The sequence below is a fragment of the Pempheris klunzingeri genome, chromosome 11, assembly GCF_042242105.1.
Source record: "Pempheris klunzingeri isolate RE-2024b chromosome 11, fPemKlu1.hap1, whole genome shotgun sequence".
NCBI lineage: Eukaryota > Metazoa > Chordata > Actinopteri > Acropomatiformes > Pempheridae > Pempheris > Pempheris klunzingeri.
The window spans coordinates 6,036,374-6,057,573 of NC_092022.1; the positions used below are offsets into that span (position 1 = coordinate 6,036,374).

Here is a 21,200-nt window from a genome sequence, read left to right on the forward strand (position 1 = left end):
TTCAGATAATAGTCAGCATTTTTACTTACATTTACAGCTACCATGCCACATACTTTGATACTAGTTTGCAGTAGGTGTTCCTGTTATGCTTTTTTTATGGGTCCGTAATTTATTAATCATTTCCTAAACATTTCCTCAAAACAAGGCTGGATTATCAACTACGGACAACAGACAACAGCCCTGAGCACCAGACCTCCAGGGACCTCAAAACTTGGATGACTGCGCATCAATTGGTTTGGGTTTGGGTTTAGTTCGTTTATTAGTTAGTTAACAAAAGGTCCATTATTAGCTAATCTTGTGTTGCCGTGCAAATAGTGAGCTGTTTTACTCTTGGGCCAGGTTTTATTATTCCAGCATAGAAGAACTGGATGATCTGAGTGTCTAGACATATCATGAGATTACCATGTGGAGTCTGCTGTGTGCTCTAGATACAGTTTCTGATCAATAGTAGCGCTCTGGAGCAGTGCTATTTTGAGGAGGGAAGCGCACGAGCGTGCAGATGGTGCACTCCACACTTTTACTGACTAATTGGCAAACACACTATTTGAAAAAATGGCTATGCAAACGTTTAGGAAGACGACGCATTCAACACATTAGTCGAGCCTTAAGGATGCACACAGTACAATGTTCTGTGCTGAGAGACACTGAATGTTAACATAAATGCGTTTACCAGTTTACCAGAAAACTCCACAGGGTAGCTTTAAATAAAGGTTTTTATAATAGATGTCTAATCCAATGCAGATCAGCTCAACAGTAAATATGTAAGATGTCAAAACTTCATCATAGCCATCATATGACTTTTAATATAAATTGCTTTTAATAGTAGGCAAACATTGGCCCTGCATATTATCAAACCCACACATAATATTGTTCTAATCCTGATGGAGATTTGAAAGACTAGAGGACAGGTTCTGTAACTTCAGGCAGTCAGACCACCAAACCTCCATCTGATTAGTTGATTAATTCAAGCCTGCGTGAACAATTTAATTAGTCCAAAGCAGATTGCTTCTTCAGGCTAAGCCGTGTGTGTGTGTGTGTGTGTGTGTGTATGTGTGGAGTTTGCCTGTTTAGTAAATAATACATACGTAAAAACCATCACAAAGAACATTTTGATGTGTGGACTGGGACTCCCTGGCACTTTCAAGTACACATCCTGAGGCTCCCCTGGCACCTAGACAGAAACAGAGCGAAAGACAGAAGGATGTTGAAATAGTGGAGTAAAACAAAAAAAAAAAAGGGGGGGGGGGCAGAAATAAAAGATCCCACATTAGCACTTTAAATGTGTATGGCATGTGTAAGGGCAAGCCTTTGAGGCATCAAAACAGCCCCCTGACCAGGAAATGGTGCTGAAGCAGTCAGTAATTAACGTCCTGCTAATAATAGTGTGGGTTTGTGGAAAATGTAAGAAAATAATGTCATTCTCTTACCAGCAACCTTGTCTGGCAGATAATGTTGGGGTCACTGCAGCGCACGGAAATGTGAGTCTTGATGTCTGAGTCTCCAACTGGTTAACCCAATAACAAGGAAGAGACAAAATGGTCAGACAGTACATCGAGCTAGACGGTGTGTTTTTCAGGAACAAAATCAGTGTTATACAGCAGGCTGATCTTAAGGACACGTTTAATGAGATATCTTATATACATACATAAATATGCACACATAAATATGCATATGTGCTGTGCATGCTGTGCTATTTTCTTCATTTTGCCCATTTCACTTTTTCATGCTTTTCATTTCCTGCTCTGGAAATAGAGATGCCTCTCCGTTGTTATTACCCTTTTTTGTGACAGGAATTGCATTATATTGTAAGATTCCTTTTGTTGATATTTTGGTAAAAACACAATAAAATGAAGGTAGAATACATTATTCATTCCCATCATCCTTGTATACTGTAAATATATCGTGTAAGTGTATGTGCACATTTACGGATGTGTTTATGCTCCGCCAGGAGAGTACACAGTGTAGCTACTGAAGATGCATTCACTAAGCCTGCAACCAATACTGAAAATACAAGAGTATGCAAATAAATAAGACGCAATGAATCCCATCTAGACACAGTTGGGAAGAAAGGTGGAGGCTGTGTGACAAGGAGTAATGGTCTGCACTACCTGCGGGGTCATGCCAGGGTGGCAGGCGGATGGCTTTTTTGAGGAAGCACAGCTCAGGGTGGTAAAGCCGGAAAGTCTGGTCAACAACGTGAGGTGTTGGCTCCACGTTCACCTGGCAGATGGCCATCGGCTTGCCGTCTTCTGCTTTGAATGTAACCTGTGGAGGGAAGGTGAAAAGTCAGCAGTATCAGCGGCAAGTCAGTCTCCTGCATGATGTCAGATATCTACTGCAGTGAAACAGCATGATGAGGCAGTAAAACTCCTAAAGCCAAACTAATAAAACGGTCCTAGCTGTGCTACTGACCCACAGGGTGTAAACCACCGATCTAAGCCACTTATTTTGAGATGAATATGAAAGTGAGCAGACGGGAAATGTTTGTAAAAACCATTGCATGAGAAATCTGCATGCACAACTACCTCAAGCACAGAATGTCAAAGATGAACCAGAATGTCAGTCTGTCAGCAGTGATGGATGTTCAGAGTGGATAAGTTTTTTATTGTCATTTCACTTCCAAATAAATCTGGCTATAGGGGTTTGCTTAAAACTTTTTGACTGCTTGTATAAGTGTTCATAAGATTATAAGATTTAAGATTATAATAAGATCATAAGATTTAAAATAAGACCATGGTTGTAATAATTCAGATGTTTTCTTTGAGGCAGAATGAAGAAGGGCGTGTATATGTTGAGTTATTTTATGACAAAAGCTCCAACTAATTTATTCATTAGTTCATCTGTCCTTTCTCTCCTACTGTCTCAGTGTGTGCATGTGAGAGTAAGAGACCCTCAAACGAAACTGGCCCTGTGTCATGGGACATTTAGAAAATAACTACACTCTAACTTTTTGACTCTATTTAGTGAAATACGGAACTAGAATTGCAATGTTTCCTTCCTGAGGCAGTTTAGCTCTAAACAACATTAACAGCTTTTTCATAAGCAGCCTCTGAGAAGTTTTATTTAAAAATTCACCAGAGTATGATGATGATGGAGCACACTGTACACTAGAATATAAAAGTTGGCTTCAAGCCAGCTACTGAAACCCCCCCCAAGAACTGCTGAATGTGCTTTGAAGTTTGCTGCATTAAAATAGCCCCCCGGATCTGTGCATATCAACACAAATGTGTTCATATGGACTAATTATATATGGCTACGTATGATAGCTGGTGTATACACATACACGTTTGCCAACGTATGTAAACTTATGGGAATTGCTAACATTCTCACATTATATCATACTCCACAACATCTTAGACAAGTGTTGGGTGGCTTAGTTTACATGATATAATGCTACACATAACTAGAGTTTAGAGATCACAGATTACATTATAGCAGAGCCGATCATGGCAAAGCAAGTTTGTGGGTATTTTTTACATTGCACATGAATAAAATCAATCAAAACAATGTGTATCCATTATCCTGTAGTTAAAATGATCTCCTTAATTCATTCAGCAGCAAATTTCATTCAGGAATTCAGTTAATTCAGTCAGTTGTCATGTCAGAGCTCCATGTATTTCAGCCGTTAGCCTGACATTTGGGGTCAAGTTTGGTTACGACATCCCAACAGCTACTGGATAAATTATTGTGAGAATTTACCTTTACTTTAATCCAAGGGAAGGTTGTTTGGACATTTCATGGGCTGATTCACATGAAATCTGCTGTGAATATTCACGTTTCCAGTGACTGAGTTCACTTATGACGCCCTGCCTTCCCCACTGTACCAAAATCAAGCCAGAATTCCTACTTGTACAAAAAAAATGTACTGAGCACATTCATGCACCCCAGTGGGTAAACCATTCCCAGTTTAGTTTCACAAACTTTTCTATTATGTCAATCTAGGGCCAAAATCTGCTCTAGATATTTAATAATCTATTTGGCAGGTTGCCATCAAATTGGCACATTTGGAAATACCTTGTGGTCTTCTGCTGCCACCATCAGGAGATCCTTTATAGTTTTAAGCTCACTAATTACCTTCCACGGCGGAAGAAACTCAAGAATAAGCGAAAAATAATTGTCGCTTGTCCTTATCAACGTTTCTATACTGTGAGGTCGATAAACACTGTAGCCTCTGGCACTTGATGCTAAATGAGAGCAACTCCCTGTAGCCAGGCTCCAAAATCTGGTGGAAAGCTCCCAGAGGAGTGGAGGCTGTTATAGCAGCAGATTAATACCACTGGTGTGGGAACGAGTTGAACAATTATTTCAGATAAGGTTGTAATGAACAGGTGTCCATGTACTGTAGTGCATCACTACACATAAAAAAGAAAAAATCCTAATAAAATAGATTACACTCCAGCAGTTTGCGGATTTATTCTTACATTCACTCAAGCAAATAGACATACAAAAAGAGTTGCCAGTTGTGAAAAGGACTCGTACTGACTGCATAACAGATTTAAATATCTTGTCATGAGTAGTGGACTATGCTGTGAAGTTAACGTTCCACAGTTTGGTCACAGGTACACAAACTGAAAAGTTGATCCCTGCCAAACAGCCGCTGTCCAGATCATTGATGGGTCAGATTTGCGGGCCCGTGCTGACCTGCCGGAGTGGCCCATATCTGGCTCTGGTGATGTGTGCTGACTGACAGCAGTGCCAAAGCTGGCATCCTGACAGCTCTGCTGTTAGGGCTTGTCAGTTTTAGCGGGACACAGATTTGATCCAGACCCGACCTCTTTGACCTCTTGACAGGATTTTTGCTCAGAGCAGCAGTTCTGACACCAACACACATACCGTAGGCAGACACACACACACACGCTTGGCAGACTGGCAAATATTTCATCATCCTGTGCAATGGGAGTGCTTCGTTGTACTGTACTCTACACGGGCAACACGATTATTACAAGGGACTGCAGGTTAGCACACATTGATGGATAATGTGCCAACAATGTAATCCTAGATTCAAGCTCATGTCTGTAGAGACTAAAGAGGGCCGGAATTTAAATTTGAATGGATTCATGAGGAATGAAAGTTAACAGCTGTAGCATACAGGGGCACATTACGTCACATGGAGATGCAGAGCACATCGTCTTATCTGAAGTACATCTGAACAAGAACATTCACATTGTTTCACCCTCCTCTAAACTTCTTACATATCATGAATGACTGAATAAGTGCATGAAGTGGGAAATAACTTCAGAGTAATACTATGTATGCATGGTTCATTTAAAGTAGATTAGTCAGACGTGTCAAGCTGTCCTCCAATCGGAGATAGTTTAACTCTCCAGTCTGACATTTGCCAGTCGAAGAAGATAAACAATGCTCAGTAAGATAAAAGTGATTTCCAGCATATAATTTTGCTTGACAATCTTGTCTGGCTAGTGTAACTTTTTAAATAGTTGACACATCAAAGCGTTCTTTGTGTCTGAGCCGTGACTGTGTGGGAGAGGAAAGGAGGGAGAAGGCGGCGCACTGCCACTCCACAGAGAGTTGCCTGGGAGAGTGTGTGTACACTAGATGTTGTTAGACTCAGGGCTTGTACCAGAAGGTTAATTCGACTGAACTCTGAATTAAAAGCTTGATGCTATATACTGAGTTTAGGTGGTTTTATCTTCCTCTTCTCTTGTGAATCTAACATTTATACACCCTCAGATGCTGAAAAAGTTTAAAATGCACTATATTAAAGCTCTTATCGTGGAAAAAAACATGCTGTACATCCACATTGCAATTCAAATCCATAGCTTACTATAATTCCAGCCTGGAGACAAACAACTGAGGGATTAAGAAGCAGGAGAGTATAGAAGGAGATAAAAATGGTTCAAATGCACAGAAAATATTGCACGAAGCATAAATAGCACACTCTGTACCTTGATAGTCTTGGCAGCAACAATATTGGACAGAGTCTTCTTGGCCACCTGAGAGTCTCTGCCTGCAGGTAGAAAGCTTGGTCCCTTTGAGGATTTGATTAGAAACAGAATAGTTATCAAAATTGATCATCTACCAAAAAACAGTAAATGAAAATACAGCATCTGAGCATCAGGCAAGTAAACTGTGCGTGATCGCAAGAAGCAGAACAGAGCGAAAGGGCATAAAACCCCCAGTCTACAGAAAATAAGAACACATGGTATGTAAATGACATTTAGCTCAAACTGTCCTCCTGGCTTTGAATGAATAGTCCAGCCTGAGTTGTCATTACATCTGTATGACTTGCCCTTGGAATAGATTGGTTATGATTAATACTCCTTGAGGTGTCTATGTGATCTATGAAATTTCAACTTTCATCACTGCTCCACCTTTCTCTCCTCATTGTGTTCTCACACCAAAACACATCTTTGAAACAATCAATTTTAAAATGTTTTCTTGAATTGGAATCAGTATGAAGACTTGTGAAATACTGCTTTATCTGAAGAGAATAAGCTTCGGTGGTGATGGAAAAATGTGGTAACTGTCTCTAAAAACAAACAGCCTTTTCAAGTATGAAGCATCTGACTGGTGAGATACATATCGTATTTTTCTCAACAATACCGCATCCTGCCATAAATACTATTTCTAAAACATGGTTTTATAAGTGGACCAATTCTAAGCGCTCCATCAGCATCAACATCTCTTCTCCACTGTACCTGGAGGGCCATGGTGTGGTCACAGAGGAAACTCTGGTATTTCAAGGGAATATGGATGCTCTCCTTGGGCCGTAGGTAAACCCTGGGACCTGGGGCACCTTCCTCCAAGTGGAACATGTTCTCCTCCAGCGGAGTCGAAGTTTTGGTTAGTGCTTTGAAGTAACGCCACTCCTCTGTGTTAGTGATGACACTGGATGGAAAGATTAAAGGACAAGTGTGAGATGAAAGCAGACTTTTGTGTATCTGTAAAGTCTCCTGGATCAGAGTTGGACACGTTACACGATCTGGAACGCTGCATCCAACAGTATGGCAAGATGGTCTTGACAGAGTGGAACAAAAACAAACTGATGTCTTTCCTACTCTTCAAGTTTTACCTTAAGTTTGCTAAAGATGCTGACCATGCTGCTACAGAAAAGTCCGTTGGATAGTTAAAAATGGGATTATCAAAAACCAAATCAAATCAATTGGTATCAAAAAACAATGGTTAGAATCAATGCAACGAGTCAAGCTCCAAGATCACTGGATGCTGCAATTTCATTGATTCAACTGTTTTGTTAGACCCTTCCTGCCTTTTAAATGTCTTTCAAATGTCACGTCCCCAGTTTGTAACGCAGGCCTCTGCTGTAGCCAAGGGGGCTGAGATGGAGATGAACACAAACATGTTGAGTACAGCAATGATGTGGTGCCATTTTATGCTTCTTTTACATCTTTTACATTCACAAAGATGAAGAGGAACTGCTCTGGTGAGATTAAGCACAGAGTCTTTGGCGGCAGAAACAAGTCGTGAACACATATCATCTCATTTTAAGCTGATATAGAAAAATGTAATAAAGAAGCACAATCCCTAGTAAATAAGCATAATTACCAGGGATGTAAACAGGAGGAAAAAAGTGACATTTTTACATCACGTATTTGTTTCTGTAATAATGCAACTCGGTCCTTTCACAAAAAGGCCTTTTCAAGTCCTCAAAAAATAAAATTCAAATGTAAAAAAGGGTAAACTGCTATTGGCAATTTAATAGTATTATAATATAATTTTCTGATTGGGTTGTTTGGCACAAATGCACAACATGGCTTTAATCACATATCACCTAATTTTAGAAAACATTTGTGTACATTCACACATATTGATTTATAGCTGAGACCTTAGCCTTTAATTTGCAAACGCTAAATTATGCAAGAGAAGAACAGCAGAGAGTGAAAAGTGTTCAAACCAACCCCAGTCTGCTCTAACGTCAACGTGGCAGTGAAGATAACAGAAACAAGGATGTCTTCATCCAATACTGTGCCTAATGTTAGTTTAGATTTAACAAATGGAATTAATCGACAGATGCTCCACTCCAAACTTTTCTATGGATATCGGTGTGGAAAGGTGGACAGAAACAAACAGATACAGGCAAGGATGCATACACAGGATCGAATGCATGATTGATGATGAATCTTACTTAATAAATTTTACTGATACAAAGATGTTAGAAATGAAGCATCACAGAGTTTTGTAATTGTGGCAATCACATCATGAACTCTTGTGACAGTGCATCCATGCAAACTGTTGAATCTTACCATCCTATTATTTACACATACAGCAGTCACACTAAACAATGAGCTGAAACCCACTATAATGCTGTGTAAAGCTGATGGGGACTGCAGATTCAGGTGATAATTCAGGTTCATCACTGTGTGACATTGTTTTTATTTTGTTATTTAATACTTACTTGACAAATATTATAGCCACAGGTTTTGGCTACAGGTCCCTATCTCAGACAGGAGGCTTGAGAGAGGAAATATCCTTTATCTTTAATGTGTGCCCAAGGGAAACCACGGTAAATATTCCTTACATACCAGATCTAATCTCTCCGTTGGATCCACCACAGCATCTAAAACAACACAATTCCCTACAGTGCAGACAAACAGCCCTGGTACAAATTGATTCCAGCAAAGTTCACTGTATGGCCAACAATCAAAGAGAATTAATTCCACGGTTGAGTAGTCAACACACAAAACACAATGGCTTCCTTTTAATTACCAATGGCAGCTTTCATAAAAGTGAATAGAGGTCAGTGAATGCCTCCTCCAATCCCCGACAAATGGATTTCCAGGGAGAAAGCAACAGGAAGAGATAACACATTCCAACACAGTAAGGTCTCATCTCCGCTCCTTCCTCTTCCTTTGAATGCAAAAATTTCACGCACAAATGCATAACGGGAAGTGCTGCTTTAAACATCAAAGGCTCCAACCTATGGGCATGGATAGGGGAATTTCTCTCAATAGGACGGCGAGAGTTTATGAATTTTTCAGGGCCCAACCTCACCAACATTAGGGCGAGATGCAACAGTCAATTCCATGAAACTTATTTGGACATTCCCACCTGTGCACGTGGAATAAAACATTTTGCCTGTGGCTTATCGTGACAACAAAGACTCTGTGTGTGTATGTGTGTTTCACCTGAGCCTCCATAAAAAAACCATGGGTTGATTCATTTTTAAAGAAAGAAAATAGAACAAAGTAGGAGGCAAAGAGGACAAACAGACTGAGGCAAATAGATGAAAAACAGAGAAGAAACAAAATGAAGATGATTAAAAGGGATATCAAGGAAGAGAGCTGAATCAAATGCAGTTGAGAAATGCACAGAGAAGATAATGAGAGGGAGAAATACTGAGAGAGAGAGAGCAGTGCTGTAGAGAGCAGCAAAGGAGCTGTAGTCTCCTATCTCCCTGCTAGCCAGTAGTCATGGCTCACAGTGTAAAAGGTAGCCATTCAAAATGGATGGCAACAGGTAGCAAATGTGTCCTCCACTTCTAGAGAAGCCTCCGGGCTCTAAACCACTGCAGACATCAAAGCTAGAGCTAGTCAAGCCTCTATCTAAGTACCCTCCATTCAAAGCCAGACCTTGGATTTCAGGTTTAAGGCCAGGCTCTTTTCTGTTTGTTTCTGTAGAACAAAGCCCTAACCCAAGGCTTTGCTTGTGTTTTCAAGTAAGCTCCTTGTCAAATATTTGTTAAAATATTTACATGGAAGTAGCAGCAGTGTAGCCTCTGTGCATCCATGAAACTACGGCTCATGTAGTCCAGGATAACAGAGGTTGTTGGTTGTTTGTTTTTTTTTTTTTTTTTACATATTCCAACCCTTCAAAGACATATACACAAGGCATGAACACTGGGAATTCTAACGGGATCTAACAATTTCTCAGTAATTCTCACCAAAACCAACTTCCTGTGGCAACCAAAGATTTTTAGTTTGTGTCTCTAAGCGCCTGTGCGTTGGCGTCCCCAAGACTATCGTTTGTACTGAATCAAAACACTAAAATCCGACCTTGAAATACATTATTTCTGTTATATAACTGTAGCAGTCTTCAAGCTGCAGCTGTTTCTAACAACTACTTGTCATCCTGAAATGGCAGCTTACAGTCCAGCTTTGTGGCTGAATATTTTTTTTTTGGTGTGACTGAGTGCATAATCTGTAAAATAAAACTGTGCAGGCAGTTCAACGAGTGGATTAATCAGACATGCAGGTACCCATCTCCAAAGAAGAGTGCAGAGCAGCATTCAACAGGTGGAGTATTGAGTGCAGATGATTGCTCTAACTTTATAACTACATCATGAGCATCCCGCTAAAAAGTGATAGAAACCCAGAACGTGGTCATTTTAAAACCATTCACACTCTGATATAAGATCCTTCCATCGTGTCTCCACATCTCTTCTACAGAGCACAACACAAACACACAAAACAGTACAGCAGATCTACGATGAATGTGTCACATAATCTAAAGGTGTTCTGTTTGGTGTGCTGGGGCTCAGGGGTAAGTAGCCGCTCTGATTTCCTCAGCATGTCAAAGTGTCACTGAACCCCATCTTGCTCGTGAAGCAGCTTCAGTGTGTGAATGTGTGTGAAAGAATAGTCTCCTCCAACTTAGAATCTTCCTGTATAAATGATGTGTGAATGGGCGAATGAGGATGAAATGTAAAAAAAAAAGCCCTTTGAGTGGTCGAAATGACTGGAAAGGTTCTTTACAAATACAGAGCATTTACCATACTGACCATTTAGTGAAGTGTCTAAAGTGTTGTGGTAGAAACACATCAAATGCAGAAGCTTCGGTGCTAATTTACACATTTCTGGCTCTTGGTGGAGGTGGCAGACGGTTTGGTGTAAAGTGTCAAGCTGTCTCATCAGGAAATAAATAAATAAACTAACCGGGCGCTAAGCTGGCAAGAGGACAGATGCAGGGATTGATGACTCTCAATTAGACCTAGTAGGCTTGGTGGCCGGGCTAATGCCATAATGATTCATCCATGGCGCACTCCAGCCTTTGTTGATCAACGTGATATATGTTAATCCAAAACTCAGGCATGAGCAGAATCCATAACAAAAGATTCAGTGTGGGGGGATTAACAACAACGCTAACTGAAGGAAACAAACATGACAAGGATACCAAGAACGGGTGATCCAGGAAACATCAGCCATAATGGCAGCTATGTGTGGATTAAAGGGGGTATTTAGCATCTCAGCTGCATTATATCTGCATCTGTGTCAAGGACAATTAATTGTACTGCTGAAGAAGCTAGAATCTAGTGTGAGACCAACACAGTGAAATATACCACGACAGTGCAAGGTGGTGACTAACAGACTGGAATTTGTCTTACTTATTTATGCATGTTTGGAAATGGGGCTGCAGATTATACCAAAGAACTAATAATTCATCTTGATTATCCATGAATAAAAATACTATCAAAACTGTGAGCAAAATTTTAATTTGTAAGACACACACACACACACACACACACACACAAAGACATGCCATTTCAAAATAAAAAAATTCAAAGACTGAATAATGCACCCAACTAATACAAACAAGATGTGTCAGTAAATATTAACAACAGTAAATTATTTCAATATCCTAAAACAGACACACATGCAAACACACAGATTAGTACACACACACACACATTCATCATATCAAAACAGTGAGCAAGCTGTGAATCAGACCCCAGACTCCCACAACCTCAATAAATCCTCACAAGGAAACATGTCCATGACTTCACTGCATCTTGACTTACTAGTATTTTTAATATTTCAAAAACCTTTTTGGGGGGATGATGGGATTTCTCAACCATTGTTATTAAGCAGTTTTGCTTGCATCACTTAATCAAGTTCCAACCCTCACCTATGGTCATGAGTTTTTACCAAAAGAACAATATTGCGGATGCACGCAAAATTTGTTTCAATCTAAGAGTAGAGTCACTGCACATTTATGAGCCAGTTGAGGTGGTTCGGGCATCTGGCTATGAATGCCTGCCGGGCACCTCCCCTTGGAGGTCTTCCAGGCTCGTCCAACGGGGAGGAGACGCCGAGACAGACCAAGAACTCGCTGGAGGGATTATGTATCTCATCTGGTTTGGGAACGCCTCTGGATCCCACAGGAGTTTGAAAGCTTTACTGGGGAGAAGGGGGTCTGAAGTGCCCCGCCTATTCTGCTGCCACCGTGACCCGACCCCAGATAAGCAGAATAAAATGCAAGGATTGATGGACTATATGAGAGTAATTAACTTCACTGTTCTTTCCATAAAATTTCTCCTCCTGGAGCCTTTCAGAACCTGTTTATGGTCTGATATTGTTTATTGTTTCTATTTTCACTGCACTGCAAGAACCATTCAGGTTATAACATGCTTCATAAACAACACAAGCTTTCCTAGAACAAAAGAAAGCAGAATCCATGATCCAAATCTGGAGAAAGAAGCAGTCCCACAGCCAGAAATCTAAACACTAATGTGTAACCTGCTGTCACTCTCCACCTGATCGACAGGTCTCAATAAATAAATAACACCAGACTACATATCATTTTAAGTCGGTTTTCTGCACAGGTTGTTAGAGGTTTCTTTAATTCAGCAATATATAGTATGTAGACACAGAAGATAGGCCTAGAGTTTGATTTATGATATTATAGTGTAGCTAAGCTGGCCCTTGGTCTCTGTGAGGAAGCTTTTTTTGTAATAATTTGTTCATATTTCAAAATCTGTCAGTGTTTAGATGCAACTCAGCCGAGCAAATGAAAAACATAGATTAGATTGTATAGATGTAGAGGACATTAACATGTAACAGTCGGAAAAATACAGATGAAGATAATAATGAGTAATAAATATATTAATGGAGGTTTAATTCCATTTAGCTGCTTTAGTTTCAGGACATACTGGAATTGTTCATTGTGGCTCACTGTAACACTGTAATGACTCTGGGACACTTACATGGAATGGAGCCATTGTTGAGGTTTCACACTGCATTCACATTAGGTAACGAATTGGTATATGTGCTGCAAACTAACAGCAACTAAACCTGGACAGCAGTGTTGAGACAAACAGTAAAGCATCTCAGATGCATAAAAAGGACACATGGAACGAATGTGAATGATGTTTCCTGGAACTCCAGTTTACCTTTCGTTTTTGTTTGGAGTGGCTTCCAAAGGGAGCGCTGACAGTTGGTTAGTGATAAATCAGCAGCACACATGTTATGGACACAACCATCAGTAGACAAGAAACTATGCATTAAGACTGATTACAAGGGCGTAGAGGGCCATGTTTTCTCTTGTTCTTCTTGCGTTAACAAAGAATTGTATCCAGTATAAAGATGCTTTACTGCCATCTGATTTTAAGTCTTTTATTCTCACAAGCTGTTTTAGGCAGCCCTTGGTGTCAAGACCAGTGGTGAAGAAGGCAAAGATCTGGATTGACAATGAAAAAAACATACATTACAGAAACCCACCGTTCCCAAATCTTAGAGATGAAACACATGACTAACAAACATATTAATAGTTTTGTCAGATGTCTTCTTCATCAGTGGAAAACATTACACTAAACAAAAAGCCAAGAGGGGGACAGCCTGACACCATCTCCGTGCCAGCTCAGTCTTACCTGAGCTCAGGGTCCTCGCTGTGAATGGTGATGGTTTGAGGTACATTAAAGGGGTTTTTAAGGACAAACTCCATGTACTCTGCAGAGCCCAGGCTGGTGTAGAGCAGGTGCTGGGTGGTGATGGCCTGGCTCAGCATGTTGGCAATGCCCTCTGCCTTGTTGAGCTCTTCGCTGGGTTTGATCTGATGAGGTTCTCGGGCCAGACGGGCTTCCTTAGTTCCACCCTAACACCCAAGAACAATTGCAAATACTGAAAAAGACGTTCCAGTGTAACACGAGGCAACACAGTATCATGACACTCTGTAAATATGAAGAATTATTACCCAAAATGTCCACTTTTAACACAGATCAGAGTTTGCACAGCAAATTCCTGGTTTGATATTAACCTTTCAATAAGAATGGAATGAGAGATTATTATCACCATTTCGAGTGCACTCACTCTTATCTCCAAATAAGGTGGTTTAGATAATCTGCTGTTGGCTCGTTTTAAACCTTCGGACACCCTTGTGGCGATGTGTTCCCAAATCTCAGCAATTACTGCGGCGAACACAATGTCATCATGACGGATAGAAATTGAGAAAATAAAAACCCAGGTCACTATAAACCAGAATTTTCTGTGTGACATTTCAAGGCATGTAATAAAACATTCTTCATGAGCAATGCACCCATAACACTTCTGATTACATGATGTAGTCGCGGCTTGGACTGCAGTGAATGTTACACACTTTCTTTGTGGTCAAATGTTGCGAACATGAAATGACCTTTTCAAAACCTTTAAGACAATTCTATTTTTCAGTTGTTTGTCCACATATCCACTATTTCCTTCACGCTTGGGACGCTAAACACAAGTACTTGAACAAGAATTATTAGTATATTAATAGTATTATATAGAAAGATAGAAATCTGTATTAGGACATAGAATTAACTATGACTTCCACCTAACTGAGCATAGTGTGGTATTGTTTGCTGAACCTTCAAATATTATAAAGTGTACAATAAACCACATGATACCAGGGATTCTGACCAGTGGGTACACTTAATCAAACACCTCAAATTGAGTTTCAAAATCAGGGTGGTAAAGCTAAGTGTGTGACAAAAAATAATATTGAGGTTTTCAACAGGTCTAGCATACTGAAATTATGATGGGGATAAACCTGGACCACATTAAGTCATTGTTATCAGCTCAGAAAAGTCAAATCCAAATTGAATTTCAAAGCAACTCTTAGAATCTTCTCACTGTGCGAGCAGGATGCAGTTATATTCCACATAGTATTGGCTGTTATGGGGGTGTGAAACAACTAAAACACAGGTCTTACCAGAGGAAATGTAATGTGTAAAATATCTGAGACAGACATGCACCACAGCCAAAATCACATTTAGCATGTGCACCCATGGGTGAAAGTACAAGATGTGCCTCGGGTAGAAGAACAATTAACACCTTCTTGTACAGTCACTAAAACACAGAGGGTTGAAGGGCACATTGCCATGAGAATTGTAACACTGGCAGGCTGTCTGGTAGAAGCTCCACGCCTGTATGAACGCTCCCTCATGACATGTTTGAGAGCCAGAATGAAAGCTGCTGCTCTGCCTTTGTTGTCCGTTTGAGACGTAAGTGAAGAAGACATGCAGGGACAGACTATTGTGGCTCTGCTTTGCAGATAAGCAGCTATTCTTGTCTCCCCATTGGCTAAGTTTGACCTCACCGTGGCCTTAGCCGCTTTAGCATCCTCCTTGCCTTCCCGCTGATGCACGGCAGCCATGCAGTTGAGCTTGCGGCGCTCACCGTCGGGCTCGTTTAGGATGTGCTGTCTGGGCATGATGGTGTCAGCTCTGATCCCACGTCTGGACGATGCCACGCGATCCCCATCCATCTCCAATCTGCGTGCTTGCGCAGTGTTCCTCGCTGTGAAGCAGAAACAGGCCGCAATCATGAATATATTTACTGAACAGAGTGGAATCTAATCTCTTTGCCATTTTGACCATATGTTCTAAAAACCCTCCAAATGTCCGAGGGAGAGAGGCGCTGACAGATTAAAGTATTGTTGGAGCATCAGAAACAACAGCTTGTACACAGACAACAGTCAAACAACTGGCACCACTAGAACTGGGCCGAAGCCCTACTGCTGGGAGAACAGACTCACTCTCCCCACCTAAATTATTTGTCACCTCCATGGTTATGTATCCTCTAAAATACCTGATTCAACAATCTATCCTCATTTGGACTGGATCATGCAAATTATTCATGCTATTTAAATGCTCTGACAGGAAAATTGGTCTAATCCTGCACTTTGAGCACTCAGATATGAACAAACTTGAAACTCGGGGCTGCACAAATCATACGGTTGTTATTTTAAAACAGATTTACACTCAATTTGTTGCCATCAGACGAGCTATGTTTTTTCAACATTCAGCAAGATAAACCCGGACTGACTGAAAGTGGCTACAAATCTTAGAGAAATGAGCGGCGGAGTGCAGAGAAAAGAAGTGAGCAGTACATCAGTTCATCAGCTGATGAACTCAGAGATGATTGGATAGAGAAAAAATGGAGGACGACAGAGAAAAGAGACATTAATGTCTTATGTATAGTGGATTCCAGTTTAAGCTCTTCAAGTATATAACCATGTTTAGGGGTGGAAAATAAACTAAATTCAGCAAATTACAAGAATTATGACTCCACCTTTAGTTACATATCTATGGCTGGGTATCGAGCCAAAACATTTTGGCACTAACAAACTGTGTCAGAAGCATTGCTGATCAAAACTATCAAGTACTAAATGCTGACATCAGATGTCAGGTCAACCTTGGAAAACTGCAAACTGCTAAAATGTGAATATTCCTCAAAGTAAGGTATCAAAACAAGTATTGTCTTTGGTATCTGCGCAGTAACTTGAGTATCTTAATTCCACTAGTATGAAAACACCCAGCCCTGCTCAAATAACAGCAAATGTCATTGGCCGGGCTCAATGCACCTCAACATGATAAACATGCCCAGGAGCACGATTGAGGCAACTGTGATGACTGCTGATATTACTGGAGATATCTGCTATTCATCTAAGCCTTAGCTTTCAAAAATTCTTCATCATTTTTTTGGGGGGGCCGTGGAAACTCGTGTTGTTACTCAAGTCTGTTTTTCTTCTGTACTGCTTGCGATGCTTCTGTATTTGTGTTTGCGGTGCCTTCATGTTTGCTGATGTGTTTCCAATTTACTGTTTTGCAGATGTACGTGTGGTCACAGAGGCGTAGGTGTTTTCTCCATTTGCTTTTGTTTTGTCAATTTGCATGAGTTTTCTTCAGCTGCAGTGAGTTGAGTTCTCCCGGCCATCTAACCAGATGTTCAACCAACCAAGCCCGGTACCTTTAACTAGTCATGCTGTAACAAAACAGAGAAAACACATCAGAAATATAGCCCTCTCTCTCTCTCTGTTTTCCTCTCCCAGTATTACTCTTTATCCCCAAACATTTTTCCCCAAGTCTCCTTATCACAGAGGCTTTGGGTCCACTGCCAATCACCTGACCAGATAGTGTCTGGCTACACTGCTTCCCTCAGAGCCACAGGCAGACAGGCGTGTGACTGAGCGCACACACTCAGACACACACACATCACAGCTTCAGCGTGGCTTACTGTTGCGACTGGACTCCAGTGAAAGCAATTAGGCGTATTGTATGTCTAAATGGCACGGGAAGGTGGAGTGGAGAGAGGAAAGAGTTCAGTGTGTAAGAGAGACAAGAGCAGTGGAGAGGTTGCGCTGGTGGTGGGGAGGGTGGAGCAGGTAAGAAACACAGCAAACAGTGAACAGGTTGTGTTTGCACAGTAGCAAGAGCGGTAAATAAATGATTGCAGTTAAGGGAATATAATTCGACTTAACTAATTGGACTCTTATACATGTTTGTTTGTTCATGCTTACATTTGCATGTTTTTCTTTAATCATTGTATTAAAATGTGGTGTGCTTTAAGCAAATGTTTGTGAGATATAATTACACAGCATTTCTAAGGTCTGTTCTCTTCGGAGTGCAATGTAATACTAGACCTGCCAGACTTACTTAAAATCATTATAAGCAATTATCTGCTTGTTTTCAACTCTTTCTTGTGTGATGCATTTTACTGTGTGTGTGTGTGTGTGTGTGTGTGTGTGTGTGTGTGTGTGTGTGTGTGTGTGTCTGAATCACAGTCCACATTTTAAGGACAAATTTAGGAATACACACCAGTTGACTGGCGATGGCTTCTCTAATTGAGGAAAAAATTGGTTTCCCCGGCGAAACTGCACTCACACACACACACACACACACACACACACACACACACACACACACACACTACAAACAGGACTGTTGCTAGCCACCAGAGATGCTTCTGCAAGCTCAATTAGGCTGAAAATTGAGTGGTTCAGTGGTGCAGCCAACAGACAGAATGTGAAATGGATCTGGTTGAGTTGATCAAGGCGGGAGAATGGTCACCGCCCAAATGAAAGACACTAATTGCTCTGTGGCATAGAATACACACATACACCCATGTTGTGACATACACTAAAAAGGTGCGTGGAGAAAAAACACAAATTGCATGATTGGAAGTAAAGTTACATGATATGTTAATGCATAACACAGACATGATGAAGTGGACGGTAGGTTAAAGTGCTTGCCATTGAGTTGGAGGATGCTTCTGGTGGACAGGCTTCCTCCTCTAAAGCCACCTGTGACTTCGCGAGGCGTGATGATGTGACAATGAGGCGGTATCGCGCCTGCTGCCCTCCTCCTGCTAGGACCTGCTGGGCACCCTGTAGAAGAGAAACAGAGCATTAGTTTGACATCTAGTATCTGATTATATTTACATGTGAAGCAGCTCATAAAACTTGCATTTAGGGCATTCATAAATTCGAACTCACACGGCAACTCATTCATTTTTAACGGGCTGCAGATTCCCCACAAGAAGGAGCTGTTTGGTCATTGTCAGACCAGCTGTATACGAGCCAACCAGCGCCACTCACAGGGCAAGGAAATATATAACTGCTGCAAGTTTAACACCCACAGAAAACGAGTGTTACAGCTGCAGCTTTTGTGTGTGTGTCTGCGTTTATGCAGGTTTATACTTGAATGATTAAATCATATTAATTCTCAGTGGATAATACAGTAGATATGCAAACAAAAAATATGTTGCTGTAAAACACTATATGTAAACGTTGGAAGATTCTATCATTTATTTCCTTTTCTAAACATTTCAGAGCCGAGCATACCATTAAGCAACTGATCAGACAAACGAGTGTTTATTTTCTGGGCAAAAAAGTCTAGTAGAGTTGATTTAAGCTAATTATTATGCTAAGAATAGAAATTATTTCAATAACAGCCAAGTTTATACTTCAAATTATTACCACCAGAGACAAAGCTTGGTCATCTTATTGTTGTCTTTTGTTCTCAGCATCACATCTATCTAATTTATTTTTCCAAGTTTTCCTTTGACAAATACATTTCGGTTCAGAATTTTCTGTTCTTGTTGACAGGTGATGTAGGTCGGCCAGGAACTGCTGTGCTGACGCCCTGTACCTGGGTATTACCTTGTTTGTCATTGCAGGTGTTTTCCAATGAAGAACTTAACTTAACTGCGTTTCTTTTGGTTTGATCACATATTATGTGAGGTTATCTCTGTATCAGTATCTATGTGACTCTTCACTTCATTCGTTCTATTTAAAGGCAAAATCTGTGTTAACTCCAGCAGTGGAGTGAGACTCGGGTGTTTTCCACATCTTGAGCCAAACCGAGATCTAAAGCCAGATCCGACCAGTTTGCCAGAATGAAATCAGTCTTAGGCCAAATTTCTCTTCAAAGTCACATGTTGAAACAATATATTTTCATTGTAGACAGCGTGAACACACTCCAGGTTAAACCCTGGCTTAGAACACTTGAAGCAGGATCGATACATGAAGACAACCCTACAGCGGATAATTAGTTGCCAGAAGAGGCCTGGGCACAGAAAGCTTGCAGTGAGATGAGTGTCATGCTGATTGATGGTTTGTGTTGGCCTCTGTCTGGTTTGGCTGAGAGCTAGGTGTCAGAGCTGCAGTAGGACAATTCAGCATAAGAATGTTAAATATCAGGTGGGAGCTGACCACATCATTACAGACCTTTCTTTTAAAGAGCAATTTGATTTTAGACACTATACTGTAAGCCATGTTATTACAGAAGCTCTGTTTCATTGTTTGGATGGTTAAGCTGACAGTTTGGGGTTATCCTGCTTAGCCTTCCTCTTGACAACCAGACTGCCTTCTGCTTTCAACCTTATTTGTCTACCTTTCTATTCCGAAATGGCAAAATCATATTTCTGCCTCTCTTTTTAAAGCCAAGTGGATAAGTAAGCACTCCAGGGTGTGCTTGTACAAAGACAGTGAATGATGGTTGATATTAGGTTTTCTTACAACATTAATACATCCTGTGCAGAGCCCCTACAATATAGTCAGTGTGGGAAAGGCTTGCTTATGCTTTATACACAGAATGCTCAGTAGCCTGACAGCCTGCAACCCTGTAACATCTTCACGATCATTTTCAAATACCATAGGTCAAAAGACTTGTTTTGTGCAATCTACAGATATATTGAGGTCAACACCTGGAATCTGCTAGATATAATTTACCACAATTGACTGAAGAAGTAATTAAAAGAAAAGTTTACAGCTCTTTAAATTACAGTGAACTTTGACACAACGGTCTCATTACTCCCATCAGTTTCTAGGCTCGGTACTTGTGTAAGAAGTTTTAGCATTTCGTGACAGGCTCGAGGACATCTCATCCGGGATGCTTTTATTTGAAATATGGTGAGTGCAGCAATTAAGTGGCTCCACTGCCCAGAACTGACACCTCTGTGAGCCTGTAGGAGTTTTAGAAGGGGAGGCAAAAGTACACTCCAAATCTTTTAGAGACAAAGTCCTTCATCAACAAACTGATAATGGGCGGCAGCTAAATGAGTAATGGGGAGCTGATGTTGCCATGCAAACAGACACAGACAGCGCAGTTCTGCAGATTAATGAGTGAGGTGTCTGCCGTCCCTGTGCATTCCCCTCGTCATCCATCACCCTTCCCTGGCCACACGACTCAGCTGAACGTATTTGTTTGAGTTATATTTCCCAAATATTACTGTGAAGAAATTACTTCTGCTGTTCTATAAACATCTCCAATCAATAACAAAGCCATAGAGATCTCATTCCCAACGCCTCATTATGGTCTTTTCAGCCTGCTTTCTTTTGTGTTGGGGAACGCTTTGATGATGGATGGAATTATAAAATAAGCCTGCAAGGACGCGATAAGATGAACACCCATTGCTACTTGCCCACAATAAAACACATGGCCTGATGATGAACTCAATTGTGACCCTCTGATTTAATCATTCAATCATTTTAATTAATCAGCTATCACTAGAAGCATCATTAGGCTCATCAGATAATACCTGCTTCACTGCTAATCCAGGTTGACGTGGATGTCTTGCTCTCGGTCACATTATCCGTCCCTAACTGCTGAAAACCCCACACTGGCAGATTGTTAAGACAGAGCTAATGATCCTCATCACTGAAATGAAAGCTAATACTTTGGGTTTGTCTTGCAGAGAGAAAACCCAGCATAGCCTTTGCTGTTCAGTGTTATCTGTGTGGAGGAGAGTAAT

The 21,200-nt window shown here is 40.8% G+C and overlaps 1 protein-coding gene across 1 annotated transcript in view; it reads right to left on the minus strand.

The window, feature by feature from the left end:
• nphp4 (nephronophthisis 4) overlaps nt 1-21,200 on the minus strand; it is a 153,849-nt gene that overhangs the window by 7,316 nt on the left and 125,333 nt on the right. Inside the window, exons 18-25 of the mRNA XM_070840057.1 lie at nt 18,199-18,333; nt 15,265-15,464; nt 13,562-13,785; nt 6,660-6,849; nt 5,907-5,990; nt 2,109-2,265; nt 1,428-1,504; nt 1,086-1,171 (exon numbers count right to left, since the gene is read on the minus strand). Coding sequence (XP_070696158.1) covers nt 1,086-1,171; nt 1,428-1,504; nt 2,109-2,265; nt 5,907-5,990; nt 6,660-6,849; nt 13,562-13,785; nt 15,265-15,464; nt 18,199-18,333 — 1,153 coding nt within the window. The remainder of the gene's footprint in view (nt 1-1,085; nt 1,172-1,427; nt 1,505-2,108; nt 2,266-5,906; nt 5,991-6,659; nt 6,850-13,561; nt 13,786-15,264; nt 15,465-18,198; nt 18,334-21,200) is intronic.